Consider the following 19,578-nt stretch of genomic DNA (forward strand, 5'->3'; position numbering starts at 1 on the left):
TATGGCAACGCTTGCATAATTGCATGTGCATGTAATTGAGGGTGGCGCTACAAGTTCTGTGTTTTCCACTAGGAAACATTCTATCCCACTAATGTTACTCTCTCACAGGCTTGCACCAAACTCCTGAAAGTTTCTCCAGCTCACGTATTTTTTTATGAGCACCGTGGACCAATATGAGAAAACGGAACAAAACAGTCAAAAAATAGGAAAGTGATGGTCTGCGTTCCAGTTTGGTATCTGACATCTAATTTACAATATAACTTGGGACAGCGCATTCAACTTTTCAGGAACCCAATTCTCCCTATTTAATGAGAGATGAGGGAACAATATGCTCTGTAAACCTCAGCGCCTACAACATTCAATAGTTTTCAGAGTTGATTTTAAGTGTCACAATGCAAATTATTCCACAAACCCTCCTGGCATTAAACATTAACAGGGCTATTTTTATGTGGCATAGTTCATTACCATGCCAATAAATGATTAATTATAACTTTCTGTCTGGACCAGTAATTTTGCTGGACTTCTGTGATTCATTATTTATGCTGTGTTGTAATAGTCCCTCTTGAAACTGACATTCTAGCATTTATTGTTTTTTATTGCTTCTCTAAGGTGGCTTTTGAAAGAGACACCAAGTGACACATGTTTAGAAAGGGTTTAAAAGTTTGCCGTGGTGGAAGTGAGTGTTACTTTTCTTGGCTGGCAATAGCATCAGGACCAGGGCACCAGGCTTCTGCAGACGCCACCATTTGAACAGGAAACCCAGCAATGAGCAATTTGACAGCGAGCTGCTTGGCCAACGCAACAATTTGTGAAGGTGCATCCTGTGTGGCACCTGAGAGCAATTTCAATGCCATCCTCAGCGTGGTTCTGAGTACCGTGCTGACCATCCTTCTGGCTCTGGTCATGTTCTCCATGGGTTGCAATGTGGAAATCAAGAAATTCCTGGGGCACATAAAGCGGCCATGGGGCATCTTCATCGGCTTCCTCTGCCAGTTTGGGATCATGCCCCTCACGGGATTTGTCCTAGCGGTGGCCTTTGGCATCATGCCCATCCAGGCCGTGGTGGTGCTCATCATGGGATGCTGCCCTGGAGGAACGGCCTCCAACATCCTGGCCTATTGGGTCGATGGAGACATGGACTTGAGGTAAGTTCTCGGCACTTGCAGCTATTGCACTGGTGTTGGCTTAAGCTTTTCTGAAGCCTGTGCAGACTTGTTAGTGCCCATCTAAGCTGCCGTGGGTCAAAGGTGGGACTCGGTCATGAATGAAACAGGAAAGAAGGCGTCCGCACACTTCCCACCACAGCTGTTAGCTATGAGAACGTGAGGCTTATATGTAGTGTTTGTGGTTTTAAATCTAATAGCTCACAAAGAGTTGTGTGATTACTGATTTTCTCTTGAAAACAATTCAGAGCATTATAAAAAAAAAAAATACCTATTTTCCAACCCACAAGCTACAGCTGAGAAAGCCTGCCCTGTTGGTATCAGAAAAAAAAAAATACTTTATTTTTATGGTGAGAGCTATTAATGAATCATGGAATTAGACTATTCATCCTACATTGGAACCTAAGGTAAAACAACAGCCAGCACCATAAACACAGCAAGTTATTTGGGCAAACATTTCCTAAGAATAAAACCTAAAGAAAAAGTCTTAAATTTGCTTTACTTTCACTGGCAGAGAAAGGGGGGAAAAACCCGCAACAACTTCTTTTAAAATTATGCTTACTTTGCTATAAGATAAACAGAAAATGGTTTCTCCACTTCCCACTGAGTAATCTAAATGTAATGATTGCCCAATTCATCTCGTGCCAGCCTGAACTAGCACTGGGGGAAAAAACTAATAGAAATAAGCAGCAGTGTTGATGTGACTAGACTGAGAATTTTAATTCTGAAAGTTGAATAGACAAATGCCTTTTTCCTTACCTCACGTCCTCATTTCCTATAAAAGGTGTGCATTTCTGCCAACCATCCAGGTATTAATGCAACATATACTCATTAAATGCTGTCCAGTAGACAATCAGCTCTGTTCATCCCCAGCTACTCTGTGCAAAGGAGAAAAGTTCAATGTGTAGAAATGTAAGCACTGGATTGATCAAGTGTCTAGTGAGCAATTAGGGACTTTCTGTTTCATCTCAAGTGGTTCTGATTTCTCCAGGAGCTTTGGGCAAAAGTCACAAAACTATACTCCTTATACAAGAGCACTTCAAAAGTTCATGGAAACTGGGGCCAGCATTGTGGAATAATGGGTAAACCACCACCTGTAGTGCCAGCATCCCACATGAGTGTGGGTATGAGTCCCGGCTGCTATGCTTCTGATTCAGCTCTCTGCTATGGCCTGAGAAAGCAGTACAAGATGGCCCAAGTGCTTGGGCCCCTGCACCTGCATGGGAGACCCAGAGGAAGCTCCTGGCTCCTGGCTTCAGTTCGGCACAGCTTCAGCAGTTGCAGCCAACTAGGGAGTGAGCCAGCAGATGGAAGACCTCTCTCTCTCTCGGCTTCTTTCTCTCTGTGTGTAATTCTTTGATATAAATAAATAAATCTAAAAAAAAAAATCATGGAAATTGGAATTTAAAAATCAGTTTATTTGGGGGCAAAAATTTGAAATCCTCTTATAGTAGGGGTCTTCCAAAAGTTCATGAAAAAGGGCACGTGCTTGATCTCATGGTTAAGATGTCAGTTAAGACAACTGAGTCCCATATCAGAATGTTTCGATATGAGCCCTGCCTCTTGACTCCAGAACCTAGGAGGTAGCAGGGATGGATCAAATAATTGGAATCCTGACATCCAGGTGGGAAACTCGCGTTGAGTTCCTAGCTTCTGGCTTCAGCTCCAGACTCTGTAAGCGTCTGGGGAATGAATCAGAGGATGGGTGTTCCTTCTGTCTCTGATGTCTCTCTCTGGTTTTCATACTCTGGCTCTCTCTCTTTCTCTGCTTCTTTCTCTCCTTCTTTATCTCTTTCTCTCTTTCTTTTCCCTCTGTGTTCCTCTGCGTCTCAAATAAACACATTTTATAAAGTCCATTAAAATGGGTATTAAGAAACAACTATGCATATATTTCAAAAATTTTTCACCAAAATGAATTCATCTTTAAATACAATTTATGATGGGTTTCATGGAGTACCCTTATACCTTCATATTATTTATTTTTCACATAAGAAAATATAGCTTCTACCTTGCAATATATTTCCCAGGAAATTTCTGGAGGCAAGTTCTCTTCAGGTTTAGATAATCTGTGAACCGCAATATAGCAGTAAGTTCTTTTTAGACTTCAAGTTAGCGCTACCTGAACCCAGGCACACAGCAAGAATTTTGAGAGCTAGTACCTACTAAACAGAAGGAAATGAATGAAACAGACCTTCAATGAACAGCTTTTATATAATATCTGTAGCTTTTAAACAACACGCAAGAAACTTGCACCTCAACATAATGCCACACATGAATCATTTCATAAGATAGCAAAAGTATGTGTGATGTTATGGTGTTTGACCATATTTCAATAAACTTTCATCTGCAGGCTACAACCTAAATCTGCAAGATCCAAGTCATACTTTTCTACGGTTTTAAAGAAATCTTATTTATCTTGAAATAAGAGATGATTATATAATCTGTCTACCTATATACCCATCACAAAAAATTACTTTTTAAATAAATAAGAACCAAAAGTAGGATATAAACTTTGTAGAAAGGTTCCAGCTGAAATAGTAGAAATGAACCCTTCAACAAGTCCATACATGCCCTCAAATGTACATACAGCATTGAAAAATTCAACTTTAGTTTCACAAGATACACTCCAAACATCCCCCTTGTCTTGTGAAGTATGAATAACACCAACATCTATGCAGTCTGATGGTCACTTTTCTAGAACTCTCACCCATTCAGAACACAGTTAAGATCCAATCAAACCCTGCACAGCTGAAACAAATCCCACTTAATTTCATAAACATCCTTCTGCCAGACCTGTTCACCTTTCCTAAATATTAAGCTCTCTTGTTCTGTTCCCCAGTGCACAGGGCCCTAAACAAGAAATGAGGGAGAAAGCAGGTACTAGAGAGGGAAGCCTATATCCTGCAGCAGCAGGAAAGACAACCGAAATGCCTGTACTACCAAGAAAGCAACTTACAAAGCATGGCATTTCCCATTGCTTATTCTATAGACAAACAACTCCATAAACAGCCTAGAGGACGTCATCACATTTTAGCATAGTAATGTTTATTACAGTAGACCTTTAATCATTGAATTATGCCACTATGTAAGAAGATGACTTTATGCATTGCACATGTTCAGATGAAACTGTTCAAATATTTCTTTAAAGCAAATTAGGGGAACAAAAGTTTAGCTACTGTGTATCAGTTTTCCAAAATTTTCTATTCTTCTACAGTGAGTATTGAATAACTCAAGTCTTATGGTAATTTAAGTACAAGTCTATCAACCATTTGTATTTCTAATTCTGTACTCATAGACTGACTTTTATCTTTTCCCTTTCCACTTGACCTCTGAAAATGATAATCAAAACATGATAATTTATGCGGAGAAACCTTCACCAGTTGAGCTCTTACAGTGTTAGAAAAATGACTCCACCTGACTTTCATTTTCCTGGACATGGTTCCAAAATATATCATTTCTTCTGAATCTGGGAACTCACTGAATTTTATAATCTCTAGTGACTTTAAAAATCATAATAACAATAGATAGTTTCCCTTGCACATTGAAATACAGCAAGTGATATTTCAGCTCATTCTCTAATCACAATCAGCCAGTTGTCATTTGTGAATCTGATCAGTGCAGTCACCCAAGTTGAAGCAATGCTTTAGGCATGATATGTACCAGTGCCATGGGCACCAAAGTGTCAGGGAGACAGGAAGACACTTTGCAGGTGAATATCCTGGTGGCCAAAGCCCAGAGCATAAGGAACACAGATTTTCCACCTCCTTTGCATCTGCTGTATCCCCTGATTTCTCTATGCCATGCAAGGACTTCTCAGTTTCCTTTCACTGACTTTTCTTAGAATAATTCACCAATTCTCTCACTAGAACCTACTCTCTGCAATGTCTTCTTATTATTTCCTAGATTGCCTATTTTTTAGAATTTCCTGCAATATTTTTTGTTCTTTACCCAAATACTGTTACATTTTCCATCTTCCAGTTCAGTGTTCACTGATATTTCAGTTATTCTCAAGATCCACATTCTTCTGGTGTATCACAAATTCAAAGCAATTCCTCCCATTTCAACCACATGAACTTCCATCTCTCTTCTGCTCTGAAAGAACTAGCTTAACCCTATTTGACTCTTGTCTTTCTTCTCAAAGGAACCAAGCTTGCTTTGTTTCTCTCATGTGGCATTAGTTAATTAAAATTAATGCTAAAATTTATTAAACACCATCATGTGCCATGCGTTGTGCTTTATTTAATCCTTCAAAGGTTGGTATTACTGGTTTCTGCACTTCACAGATAAATTTAGGGTTCCTGATCTTACCCAAGTTCATTGAATCAGTGGATATCAGAGTTAGAATTGGAATCCACATCTACCCACTTATGCCATCCAAGCCCTCAACTTTGCTCTACATTATTTCTCTTTTCATTTCTCCCACAGCTAGTACCACCTACATATACATCTGTTAATCTTCCAAAGTGGGCGTTTCACTTCTAATATGATTACAGCCGTTTGCATTGCTTATCACTAATTTCACTGAAATTCACAATATTCACTAATTTTTCATTTTTGTCCTCTTTGATTCCCAAACACAAAAATAATTCCCCTTGGCAGATAATAAAGCTAAAGCCAAGAATAAAAAGCAAAGTATTTTTATGGTCTTATATATTAGCACTTACTCTCATTATATAATTCATGGTAGTATTTCTGACATTTATATCCCTTATAGAACTTCATATTTTTTCACATAAAAAAACTTTTTGCTCATTTATTCCCTTATCTTGCTCACTAAATTCCTTATCTGTTGAGAGGTTTGACGCTGATCCTTTGTTAGTTCCCGCCATGACTTGCAGCCACCTATTCTGTCATTCCTCGGTAGCATCTTACCAGCAAGAGTGCTCATTAGATTTAAACCACCTCCTTCTCCAGCTCCCACATTATCACTTCGCATGGTCTCTAAGAAACTGCTCTCATCAAATTCAAAACAATGACGTAACTTCAAAAGGTCTTAGCAATAATTCAGAATTAGAATTAGGACATTTGAAAGCAGAGAAACTGACTTCCTTCTACTCTCACAGTAACAACAAAAAATTCTCAGCCTCCTCTTCACCGTGATTCAGATAAGGACCCATCCTTACTATAGAAAGCATATTGGACACATAGGTATAAAAATAGTTTTATTATAGGGAAATTTTAAAACCATTATAATATATTTTAAAAATTAAAGATAAGATAGCAAAGGAAGGGAAGGAGGAAGAAAAAAAATCTCATTTTACAAATTTCAGTACTTTAGTTATAAATAGGACAAAGCATGATTAATAAAAATTAACTAATTTTTCTGGCATAAGACTCTGCCTTTGCAAACTATTTTATATCTAACGTAAGTTAATCATGACCATAATAGGCTGCAAATCTTTGAAGGTATTATAAATACATCTCAGCATTCGCTACTGTTACATGATTTAAGATCTACTAACACAAACATTTTTATTTAAAACCATAAAACCCATTTTAAATGAAATTTTAAAATTTTTTTTAAAAAGTGACTATTAGGGAAGCTAAGCTCTTTGAGAATGTGTGCCCCCCACCCTTTATTTTGCCAAAACTGTGCAAAGTTAGTCAGATGCATTCAAACAGCATTCTTTCCTTTCAACTGTTTTCCTTAATGTAATGTACAGTTCTTGTTGTTGTTGTTTGCTGGAAGTGTAAAATTTAGTACTGCCCTTCAAGTACACACATAATAATACCCTAAGGAAATTATTAGTGTGATCTTCTCAAAGCCACAGCTATTGGGAAAAGGGCCTTTCAGAAAAACCACTCTAACTTCCCTGGTTCCATATATATTGTAGCATCACTTACAAAACACATGCACTCTTGGCTATAGAAATAATCATAGCAACTGGCTCTTAAGAAGTACCTTGCATTGTTCTAAGTACCACATGCCATTGGCTCATTTAGCCCTCTTGGCCTATCTGGTACCTACTGACAGTTATTATCTTCATTTTTTATCAGAAACCGACAAACAGAAGGCACGTAAATTGCCCAAAGCCACAAAGTAAATGGTATGGTCTGCATCTGAACCAGACAGTGTATGGATTGAGAAGCCAGTCTTTAAACTACTCTGACACATAAGTAGAGAGTGTGCCCTGGTGCACAGGAAATTCTGAAGAGGAGCAACAAGACCCACTCCCCAAAATCTCTTCTACCCACAGTCATAGCATAACTTGATATTGAGCCCTCCGTATCAAAGGCCAAACTCTACCCATCAAACAGACTGCCTCACTAAAATACCAATGTTAACAGTGGGAAAAACATCAGGCCCTGGGGTCTTCTGAACATGTTTCTTCCTCACTCCTAAAAATCCAAGCCCACCTTGTCTTCTGATGATTTTTCTTCTTCTTTTTTAAATCAGTTTCCTCTCTTCTCAAGCCATCACAATTGGGTAATAGTTGTGTGCCTTATGAAAACACACTGTGGCCTATTCCCTCAGATACGTGTTTTATAAGAACCCAGGATCATTCCTCTCATACCAGCACAGATATATGTATGAAGTCTCCTGGAGTCTTGGCCTATGCAAATGCATTTGTTATTCTCTGATGAAGGTTCGAAAGTGGTATTTGTACCTTGTTTAACAATTTAAACCGTCTTTACATCATCAGCCATCTTTGATTCTTGAGAACAATGAGGAGGGAAGGATGGCACAAGGCAAAGTAGAAAGGCACCAAATATGGTATCTTTTGCCCCAAGCCAGGCCCTGCACAAACTTAGGTGTCCGTGTATTTCTGTCCATCAGACAGATGATGTACTGGTTGAGAAAGGCTCTTGTAGGACTTTCTAATCATGCTTTGAAAATGAAACAGCTGCTCCCCTAGAAAAACAGGTGGATGCATCAACCTGCCCATTTCCTTTCAGCGTCAGCATGACCACCTGCTCCACATTGCTTGCCCTCGGAATGATGCCGCTATGCCTTTATGTCTACACCAAAATGTGGGTGGACTCTGGGACCATTATAATTCCTTATGATAACATAGGTAAGTCATTCCTCTAAAAGACTGTCGAACATAACCCTCTAACTCTGCGTATTCTCTGCCAGGATCTCAGACCAGGCTCTTGAGCAACCATTACTTAACTTTTACACAAGTTAAAGTTTTCACTTGATCAGAATTCCCTTACAAAGTCACCCCTGTATTTGTATGATTATTTACAGAATGTAAATTCCAAGCTTTGAAAAGATGGGAGAACATGATTTTTCCTCAATTCAATCACCAGGAAGAAGACCCAACTTAAGGGATCCATCCTCCTACACATACCCCCAGAAGTTTAACATGGAGGCTTAGGCTGCTGGTGCCTGAGGCCTCTATCTTGACCTCACCCCACAGTGTAGTGAGTCTATCTAGCAGGAGTTTGTTCTCAGATACTAAATTTGGGAGAAATGCAAAAATATTTAGATAGTGATTTCAAAATAGACTACCTAGTAAGCAATCACAGGTGTCACAGTGGGAAACCACCAGATGAAACATATTTTTGTTAACCTCAACTCTGTGCCACATCTTGATTCAAAATATGAATTAATGGCACAGTCTATATTTCCTGCCCTGGAAGTCAAATTTGCTAGTATGTCTCCACTCATTTCAACTCCCATTGTTCATCCCTATCCCAAAGGAGCTTCTTTTCTATCTCTGGGAGAACAGATGATGGTGGAACATTAAGTTGTGCATATGGGTCAAGGGAAAGACAAGGGAGTTCCTGGACTACTCAAAGCATGCTTTCTCATAGAATTACCATAATAAATGGGAAAATGTAGTGACATAATGTATCAGTACCAATAACCAACTACATTACATGCTAAAGAGTCTTTAAGCTGGCACCAGACACAAGTGTCTTGTTGATTAGCTATGTTCAAAAGGTCTATGTTTCCTACTGAAAGGGGGAAGTAAGTAAAGGCCAAGCAGTGGCTCAGAAGGGTGGGGAACTGGATTAAATGCACTTGCACTTCTAAGATGATTTCTGCAATTGAATATGAATCAGGATCTATACAATTAAATGAGGATAGACTTTGTGGAAGTTAATTGGGGAGGAACTGTACTGCAAAGTTTCCAATTCTTCTCTCTCCTGCATTCCTATCATTCCTGCACCTGCACGGGAGACCAGGAGGAAGCACCTGGCTCCTGGCTTCGGATCGGCGCAGCTCTGGCCATTGCAGCCATTTGGGGAGTGAACCAACAGAAGGAAGACCTTTCTCTCTGTCTCTCTCACTGTCTATAACTCTACCTATCAAAAATTAAAAAAAAGAAGTCAAGTGAAGTAATGCTATAACTAGTACTTAAACAGTATTTTTACACCTTGTTTTTCTGTGTGGGTGCAAACTGATGAAATCTTTACTTAGTATATACCGAATTGATCTTCTGTATATAAAGATAATTGAAAATGAAAAAAAAAAAAAACTTGGTGTTAAATTAGAAATTGCATAGAAAATTAATCAATTTTTTAAAAAAAATATGTAGGATCTCTGTCCTTAATGTGCTGCATGTTGTGATTTAATGCTATAACTAGTACTCCAACAGTATTTTTTCACTTTGTGTTGCTATGTGAGAGCAAACTGTTGAAATCTTTACTTAATATATACTAAACTGATCTTCTGTATATAAAGAGAATTGAAAATGAATCTTGATGTGAATGGAAGAGAAGAGGGAGCGGGAAAGGGGAGAGTTGCGGGTGGGAGGGAAGTTATGGGGTAGGGGGAGCCATTGTAATCCATAAGCTGTACTTTGGAAATTTATATTCATTAAATAAAAGTTTAAGAAAAAAAGAAGTCAAGGAAGAAAAGGAAAGAAAAAGAAAAGGGGCTGGCGCTGTGGCGCACTAGGTTAATCCTCCGCCTGTGATGCCAACATCCCATATGGGTGCCAGTTCTAGTCCCGGTTATTCCTCTTCTAATCCAGTTCTCTGTTGTGGCCTGGGAAAGCAGTGGAGGATGGCACAAGTCCTTGGGCCCCTGCACCCACATGGGAGACCAGGAAGAAGCACCTGGCTCCTGGCTTCCGATTGGCGCAGCTCTGGCCGTAGCAGCCATTTGGGGAGTGAACCAACAGAAGGAACACCTTTCTCTCTGTCTCTCTCACTGTCTGTAACTACCTGTCAAATAAATAAATGAAATCTTAAAAAAAAAGAGAGAAAAGAAATAAGAGTAGAGAGGAGTTTAAAAAGCAAAGACATTAACCCTGCTTGTCTACCATAATGTTTGTCCAGGCCCATTCCCCAACCTAACTTTTGGCTGTTGCTTTTCCTAATTTTTTTTCACGTAGAAAATACATGTAAGCTGATTGCTTCAGAAGACATTATCACCATTTTATAAATGAGGAAACAGAGGCTCAGGCTAACTCTTTAATCTGTTTGCCACCTCTGCAGAGCTGGAAGCAGCTCACTGGTCAGCTCTCTACCCTGTTCTGTGGGCAGGGGTTGTGTATGGAACAGCTTCCACCTGGTGCCCAGCATGCTCTGATGGTTCAGTACATACATGGAGAGTTCCCTCAATGCTGATACCTGTACAGAGGAAGCCACTGCACAGCTAGAACTACTAAAAAATGCTGTAGTGAGTCAATGTACCTATGCCTTTCGACCTCACATTTGTGAGTGTCTCACTCCAAGAACATAACCATGCCATCATTTAATTCTCACGACAACTCTGTGAGACAGACACAATTTTTCACTCCTCTGCCCATTTTACCAATAGGCGAACACAAGCTCAGAGGGGTTCAATGATTTACACAGCTTCCCCAGTCTGTGAACAAAGCAAGGTCTCCTCCAAGCCTATCTGGCTCCACTTGCCCACATGAATCTGCTCACCACTCTCCTTCATGCTCATTTTTCTTTCTTTCTTTTTTTCCTCCTATACCCACTGTGCAAATTTGACTACCCACCAAGTGACAGTTCCAATGGTTGAACTGTGAGCAGATGCTTTTTCATCTGCATTAACCAGAATTTTACATAGAAAGCATGGGCAGGGGCTGGTGCTGTGGCATAGCAGGTAAAGCCGTGCCTGCAATGTCAGCATCCCATATATAGGCCAGCTGCTCCAAGTCCCAGCTGCTCCACTTCTGATATAGCTCTCTGCTATGGCCTGGGAAAGCAGTAGAGGATGGCCCAAGTCCTTGGGCCCCTGCACCCATGTGGGAGACCTGGAATAATCTCCTGGCTCTTGGCTTCGAATTGGCTCAGCTCCAGCCATTGTGGCCATCTGGGGAGTGAACCAGCGGATGGAAGACCTCTCTCACTTTCTCTGCCTCTGCCTCTCTGTAGCTCTGCCTTTCGAATAAATAAATAAATCTTTAAAAAAAAAAGCATGGGCATAGAAATGGTCTTCATAAAGTTCATGGGAAAATGCACATAATGTTATAATTTCATTTTCCATGAACTTTTAGAAGTCTCCTTGAATGAGGAATAAATAAAGCACATTGAGCCTGGGTGAAGAAGAGAGCCAGTCCAGTCCCCTGGCACACTGAGAAGAGACTGACCATATCCCACTTCTACCTGCAGGAACCAGGGCTGCCTTTCCCAGGCAGCTCTAAATCCCAGGAAACTTCACATGGCCTCCTCTGCTCAGGAGAGGAAAAGATTTCAGATGTTGGCCAGCATCCTGCTTGCACATTCATCCTGTTGTCTTGAGCTGCCCCTAAAAGGCAGGGACCCTGAACAAGAAGAGCCCCAGAGATCCATCAAGTAAAGAACATATGACCAAAGTTTACCACACTATGTCCAAAGTATAGTATTTGCACCCACACTTAAGCTAGCACAAGAAAAACTAACTGTGTCAAGATGGTTTTAATTTAAGGCTTGCAAACTGCACAAAATTTGGAAAATGGTCTAGGCATGCAACAAAGGAAGTCTCTTCGCAAAATAGCTGGAGGCAAGGACACTCAAAGGAGCTCTCTCTAGAGCATCTAACCAGTGAATCAGGGCATTTCCCATATCCTCATTCCATCATTTTCTCTTTACTCCCTCCCGTCCGTCTTTTTCTTCTCCTGCTCTTGATTTCTTTAGCCATTACTGAATTTCACCAAGTAATTTCTGGGCAAAAGTATTTGCAGACCTTTGTTTTTCCAAGCAGTTAGAAGGCTACAAAGAAATTATATTTTTATCATTATTGCATTCATTTTAAATTAACATTCATGTTCTTGTGAATGTGTTTCCAGCCCTAGGTCAATTTACGCAATACTAGGCAACATCCACTCTGAGAATTTCATTATTCAATTTCACTTTCTCTTACTGCTTTAAAAGGATGTTTGAAAAAGAAACAGCCCATGAGATGTTAGAAGCTGTTGGTGCTACTTTATATAAAAGCAGCTGTTGGACAAATGTGGATTAAATAGTAAGGAGAAACAAACCATATGTCACAAGAATGGCAGTAAATTTAACACAGTGAAATTGAAGTATGATTCTCTTATCTGGCTGGGTGAGCACACTACTACAAAGAATTATAATTACATGAGAGGTCGCCAAATATATCATCTCACAGAAAATTTAAAGCATGATTTTCCACCCTCTTCTCTAACCTCTCTGCTCTAGATGTGAATAGCTGAAGTTGGCTCTAACTGGAAGTCATTAGCCTTCAGAATGCCTGGAGATCTTGAGTTAACTTGCAATATTTGATTTCTTTTATTTTAAGAAAATCTAAAATACTTCTCTTATTTGTACTACCAGGAAGTAAAATACAGATATAAAATATTATCTATGACTATGAGTGGAACATACACACACACACACACTTTAGCAAGTTATTTTTTTCTAGAATATAAAGATCCAATAGACCAAAGTAGCCAAGATTCTGGAAAACTGAAACTAAAGGATTCTGGCAGCATTAGGATTTAGGGAAAGGATTTATATTTCCAATTTTCTATCTGTAATATTAAATTATTTACTTGAGTGGGTAAGTAAACAAGTAGAGTATGTATGTATGTGTGTGTATATGTGTGTGTGCTGTGTCCATGTGTGCATACATGTGTATGTGCATATGTGTACATTTAATTCTGTATTCTTTGTGTTTTCAGAAGGAAGATTGAAATATGACCTAAGTCTTCTTCAGGCTGCTTACTCTGGTTGTTCTCTTTCTGGTGCTGCATGTTCTGTTGATCCAAGTTGTCTTTCTGCCATCTATAGGTACTTCCTTGGTCGCTCTTGTTGTTCCTGTTTCCATTGGAATGTTTGTTAATCACAAGTGGCCCCAAAAGGCAAAGATCATACTTAAAGTAAGTCTTCCATGCTATGAGCCACATGGTTGCACCCAACAGTGAGAATTGAAATGACACAATTGTTCATCTACTAAATTATTTTATTCTCATTATACCAAACTGATAAGAACATATGCTGCACTTGATCTTAGCCAAAAGGCCAACAAGTGATATTCTCATTATATTATTAACTTGCATGTGGGCTTGAGGTTGTCACTCAGTCCCCTCTCCCATAGGGCCAATTTCTAGAAAACTTTGTTCTACACTCAAAGCACATTGCTATTCTCTCTGCTTGCTGAATTTCTGTTATAAAATACATCAAGGCAACGGTGGTAGAAAAAGAACTTATCTTGCTTACTTCGGTGACCATATGGCCAGTTCAGTGCCTGGCAATTGGTGGATGCTGTTTACAAAGTAAGCATCCATTGCCTTTCACCAGCTATAGTCTGGATAGTGTGGACCTGGAAGAGATGGTACAGACAGATTCTGCTGCTCAGGGGGCAGAATAAGCTGGCTGCTCTTCTGTGCTTCTCTGGGCAAACTTACAGTGTCTCAATATATTTAAAGTGGGAAAAGGAAAAAATAACAATAGTGGCTTATGTTTGCATTTGCCTGTTAAACTCTTATTGAGTACTAAACCCATTTTCTTATTATTAAAACAGTTAGAAAATGTGGCTGGACAAGATTTTATCCCCAACTGTGAGCAGAGAAACTAAGATTCAGAAAGGTTCATGATCAACCAAAGGAGACAGATTAGGCAATGTTCCATCTGGAAGTCCAGTCTTCTAGTCACTTACAATGAGTTTGCTTTCTCTCTGACATGAATCATTTTCAAGCTAGAAAATCTTCTTCAGGCCAGTTGAGCAAGGAAGCTCCGTGTCCTGTGGTTTTCTTCAAAATGAAAACATGGGACAAACACCAATATTCCCAGGGAGCTCAGTACCTAGCCAGTTTCATTATACTTCCCTGAGGGAAAAGAGACCCCCAAGACTGCATCTCTGACAAACATATTTGCATTTGCTTTGACACAGGATTGCTGTGCTCATTTATACCTTTTTTTCTAGGTTGGATCCATTGCAGGTGCAATCCTTATTGTGCTCATAGCTGTGGTAGGAGGAATATTGTACCAAAGTGCCTGGATCATCGAACCCAAGCTGTGGATTATAGGGACGATATTTCCCATGGCTGGTTACTCCCTGGGCTTTTTTTTGGCTAGAATAGCTGGTCAGCCATGGTACAGGTATGGTACTTGGGTAAACCATATTGGGAATTCTCAATTGTAACAGCTGTTATATTGATGTCGCGAGCTGCCATAACAATGTACCACAAACTATGTGGCTAAACAACTGAAATGTATTATTTCACAGTTTCAGAGACCACAAATCAGAATAAAAGTGCTCCGGGATTGGTTCTGTCTGAGGGCTCTGTGGAAAGACCTACTGTAGCACATTCTCCTTGGTTGTAGAAGGCCATCATGTCCCTGAATCTCTTCATCATCTTCCTTCTGTGCACACCTGTTTCTGCGTCAAGATTTCCCCTCCTGGAAGAACACCTGTCATATTGGATTAACACACACCCTTATGACCTCACCTTAATGGATGACATTTTCACTGACCCTATTCCACTTGGGGTCACATTCTGAGATACCAGAGGCTAAGGACTTCAATAAATGTAGTTGGGGTGATGGTGGGGGGTAGACTCAACCAATAATGATTATATATACCGATGACAAAATCCTTCATGTTTAATCATCTTCACTCAATTCCTGAGTATGTTATTCTAAGTAGCTTCATTCATTCTTAAATGATGTAAGTCACCAAAAAAGAAAATACTGACTGCCTGTTTTTGCTCAAATTTTTCTGGACCATTCCCTATCCAGTGCAGGTCAGGCACTTCCATTGTTATGTATTCTTACTCTCCAAGCAGAATGAATTTCAGAAAACTGCTGATGAGGTTGGTCTTGTAATATCGGAGGGTTCTCCCAGGCAGCAACAGGATAAAGTCGTCACACAAAAGTGCTGAATATTAGAATGAGTTTAGCATTTATGGATTTGGCACTGGGTAAAAACATTTTCTCTCCCACTAATCCATCTAAGTCAACAGGCAGAGAAAAGCAGGTAGAGGAAATGGTGCACGTATGATGCCAGGAAATACAAGTGCGGCACTGGGCACAACAAAAGCACAATGCTTAGCATAGATCTGGGCTTGCATTCTAACGCTGCCATTTATCGACTGTGGGGCTCAGGCCAGCCACCCACTCTCTCCAAGCTTTCTCATCTGTAGAACATAGAAAGTGATTTTTACCCTGCAGATTTTTAAATCAGAAATTAATCAGAACAAAACTAATTTAACAACAGGGCAACTATAACAATCTATATCTTGAATATTTTCTGAGCCCTTCCTCTGTGCTTTACCCAAGGACATAACTGAAAAGGATGGAGCCTTTGCCATGTATGCCACACTACTATAAATGAGTCTGTTCCTGGTATATGCATATGTTAAATATGTTCATATTATGTATAGATGATGTTTATACTTATATATTGCTCTATAATGTATATTGTCCAATAGAAAGTTATTTGTTGAAGATTTATTATATATGTACATTAACAGCAAAGACAAAACTCCTACACATAGGTCCTTACTCTCCTTCCATCTGCTTTTAAGGTTCTCCAATAACAAAATAAAACAGTGATCTGAAACGTCTGTTCTCTGAACATTTCTTGCAGGTGCCGAACAGTTGCTTTGGAAACAGGGATGCAGAACACACAGCTGTGCTCGACAATCGTGCAGCTCTCCTTCAGCCCCGAGGATCTTACTTATGTGTTCACCTTCCCGCTCATTTACAGCATCTTCCAGATCGCCTTCGCAGCAATCTTCTTAGGAAGTAAGGATTAGTGCCGATCACATTGTATTATGATGTTCTTCTTTGAGAAATCCTGGACTTGCTAAAATAGCAAGTTTTAAAATTCTTTGTTCTTGGCAGTGAATTGTACAAATGAATATGAGAGAAAAGTCACCCATATTATCACAATGATTTCTCAATGCTGGCGGAAAGATCATAATTTTACCAAAAGGTCCTATTGAAGATTCTCTTTCAGTAAAAAACAGGGAAGGCCAACTTTCTCCACTGACTTTCTTTCCTGCAAGAATCAGAGAGGCATAGCGACCTGTTAGGACCATTGTATTTTGTGCCTTCCCAATGCTTCCAAGGAACTCAGGATGTGGTGATTTTTTGCAAAACATTGTAATGATGAGTTTTGTAAATTTAGCATGCTTCTCAGAAAAGTGGTACACAAAGGATACTTAGGCTAAGTGATACGGCAGATATGTATATATAGACACATTCATACACACACACACACACATAATCTTTTTTAAATACTCAGCAAGAAATTTAAGGAAAAAAATTCTTGATTTAAAGCACCAGGGTGGTTCATCTGACCCTTAATTTTTTTCTGCTGTAGCAGAAAGTTTTGATCCTCTCGCATTTGGTCCCACTGGTTTTTACCTACTTGAATATTTCCCCTACATTTTGCTTTCCAGGAGCTGATGATGTTTAACTTCTATTTTTAAAATTTATCTTTTTATAAAGAAGCTACTTTGGCATTTTAATGGGAGATGTAAAGTGGAGGTGAATGACAAAACTAAGTTACAAAATGCCAAGGGTAGACTTTTATTTTCTATTTAGCTGCAGTGGGATCTCCTCTGGCCTGAGGGTCCCAAAGCCCTGTGCACTACTGTCTGGGCTGCCATTCTCAAATCAGAGGCCTCCTTTCTAGAACAGGAAATTCTGGATCAACAAAAACACCCATTGATTTATCAGAGGACTAGGAGGCATAGATACATGGCCTAATAATCACATCTGCTTATTTAATAAACTTATTGTATTATATGGGCATCCCTCTAATATGGCACATTGGTAAATTTTTCTAAATAATTAGCTTATGTGTTCTAGACAAATCAGATAAAATAGACTGGCTGATAGAACAGTTAGGTAACTGCACTAGCTGAACAATTAACCCACAAGAGATTGGCTAACAGAACATCAACTTAAAGGAATGAGAAAAAGGGAGCTCTAGAATTGGTCATGTACTTTCCCACATTTTATCAGTAAATGTGAAAACAAAGAAGGCATCTTCATTAAGTGTATAGAATATCTTGAAACATAAATTACAAAACTAAATATTTTTTGGACCAAAGAGAAGAAGGAAGGAAGGAAGCAGTAAGGAAAGGTTAAAAATGCACAGATAAGATGCATAGTTTGGTTAAATAAAACCATTGGCATAAATATAAGTTGAGGGAGACACAGTTCAGAACAGATTTTATTAAGTGTCAGATCATTAAATTGACAGAGGCTTAATTGAATTCAACAGTGTGGTTCAGTGGCTTTGAAACTCATATGACTAGGAGTGCAGGGATGAATTCTAAAAAGATACAGGTCTTGAGTTTTTTTAAAAAAATTATTTATATAAGGTAAACAAATTTCATGTGTTTCATATATTCAGATATAGGAGCACAGTGATACTTTCCACTCTACCCTCCCACTGGCCCATGCTCCCACCCTGCCTCTTGCTTTCTTTATTATTTAATTTCTTTACTATTTAAGATCTTTGAAGCAGGACACTCTCTCTGCTGTGTGTCGCAATGACTCTCCATGGGCTGTGCTAGATATTTAATTTTATATCATTTAAAATTTACAATTGCCCGAACAGATAGATAATGTATTATTGCAATTTGATAGGTGATGTATTGGAATTTGAAGGGTCCAGTAAATAATACCTTCTGTTCCATTACTGACTTTGGAATCAAAAAGAGGTAGAAGAAAAAAAGTGATATTTAAATAACAAAATAGCACTTTTATTACACATAAAACTCAATTAGAAAATAAGGCTTGAGTATACAACTAAATGGTCTTGCTAACACCACCCCCTCTCTACTGCCTCACACATGTGCAGGCGCACACACACACACACACACCTCATAAACGTCCAGTGTTCTGTTGCAGGGCAGAGCCAGTCCTAGTCACATGGCCTCAAAAATAAGCTGAGCGAAGGTTGTTACCAGAGATTAGCAGTTCCACAGAGGAGAGGACAGCTGAACACCAATCAGCCAGGGCTGTTCCTACAAAAGGAATGAGTGACTGAAGGCAAGGGGAGGCCAGGAGTGTTATATTCTCCTCCAAGTCCTTCCCAAAGGACCAGCTCACCAAGGTCCTTACACTGACCATAGCATGTAGTGTATTCTTGAAGACTAGTACATTAACTGGGATGTGGTAGATACAGAAAAAAATAGTTCTTGTTGTCAAGTACCACATGCAGGGCTGGATGCTTGAAGTCACGTGATTGCCCTGAACAAACATCCCCAGAGTTTTCCACTGGATCTTCCTGAAGTGCAGTCATTCTGCATGACATGAGTGGTCGCAGCACTGAGGGTGATTGCTTTCTCTATGTGGCTTTCAGTCTACAGAAAATGTTAACTGCTTTATGGGTAGTATATTATAATCACTCTCCAAAGTAATTTTGCAGTTTATCATTATGGAGTTTACTTAACCTGTTGTGTATTATTTCCTAGTATATGTCGCATATAGGAAATGTTATGGGAAAAATGATGCAGAATTTCCAGACATCAAAGACACCAAAACAGAGCCGGAGTCATCGTTTCATCAGATGAATGGAGGATTTCAACCAGAGTGAAAGTAGACACCACATGGACAAAGAAAAACTGCACAGAATATTATTAAGATATAATGTATTTAATTATTTGTTTTGGTAGGATAGTAGGAAAAAGTTGAAGTAAAAATTCAATCACTATTGACTCTATATATTGGTTTGAGGACAAAGTCACTGACAGTCCGATTCCTGAAGGTGGCAAACACTGTTTCTGTTTATGTTCCACATATATATGTTTATGTTCCACATATATATGTTTCTGTATATGTTCCACATATATATAGTCATCCATGGGGGATTGGTGCTAGGACACTCTCCCCATCCCTCCAGTGGTATGAAAATGTACTGATGCTCAAGTCCCTTTCATAAAATGTCACAGTATTCATATGTAACGTCCCATATATTTTAAGTCATCTCTAAATCACTTCTAATACATATTACAATGTAAATTCTGTGTAAATAGTTGTTATACTGTATTGTTTAGGGGATAATGACAAGGAAAAGGAAAGCTTGTATATGTTTGATACATAT

General features: G+C 39.2%; 1 protein-coding gene and 1 pseudogene across 1 annotated transcript; one reads left to right on the plus strand and one right to left on the minus strand.

Annotated features, from left to right (window-relative positions):
* The first annotated feature begins 765 nt into the window (after positions 1 to 765).
* On the plus strand, positions 766 to 19,071 carry SLC10A2 (solute carrier family 10 member 2). Its single transcript, XM_062195258.1, has 6 exons — positions 766 to 1,145; positions 8,061 to 8,179; positions 13,305 to 13,393; positions 14,440 to 14,615; positions 16,105 to 16,262; positions 18,950 to 19,071. Exons 1-6 carry the CDS (start codon positions 766 to 768, stop codon positions 19,069 to 19,071), a joined length of 1,044 nt encoding a protein of 347 aa, XP_062051242.1.
* LOC133762593 (U2 spliceosomal RNA) lies at positions 13,454 to 13,547 on the minus strand (annotated as a pseudogene).
* Positions 19,072 to 19,578: the final 507 nt, after the last annotated feature.

The sequence above is a fragment of the Lepus europaeus genome, chromosome 6 (assembly GCF_033115175.1).
Source record: "Lepus europaeus isolate LE1 chromosome 6, mLepTim1.pri, whole genome shotgun sequence".
Classification (NCBI taxonomy): Eukaryota; Metazoa; Chordata; class Mammalia; order Lagomorpha; family Leporidae; genus Lepus; species Lepus europaeus.

Coding starts and splice junctions, on each gene's coding strand:
- SLC10A2 (XM_062195258.1), top strand. CDS start 766: ATGAGCAATTTGACAGCGAGCTGCTTGGCCAACGCAACAATTTGTGAA. Junction 8,180..13,304: donor AATTCCTTATGATAACATAG/GTAAGTCATTCC, acceptor TGCCATCTATAG/GTACTTCCTTGGTCGCTCTT. Junction 16,263..18,949: donor CGCAGCAATCTTCTTAGGAA/GTAAGGATTAGT, acceptor ATTATTTCCTAG/TATATGTCGCATATAGGAAA.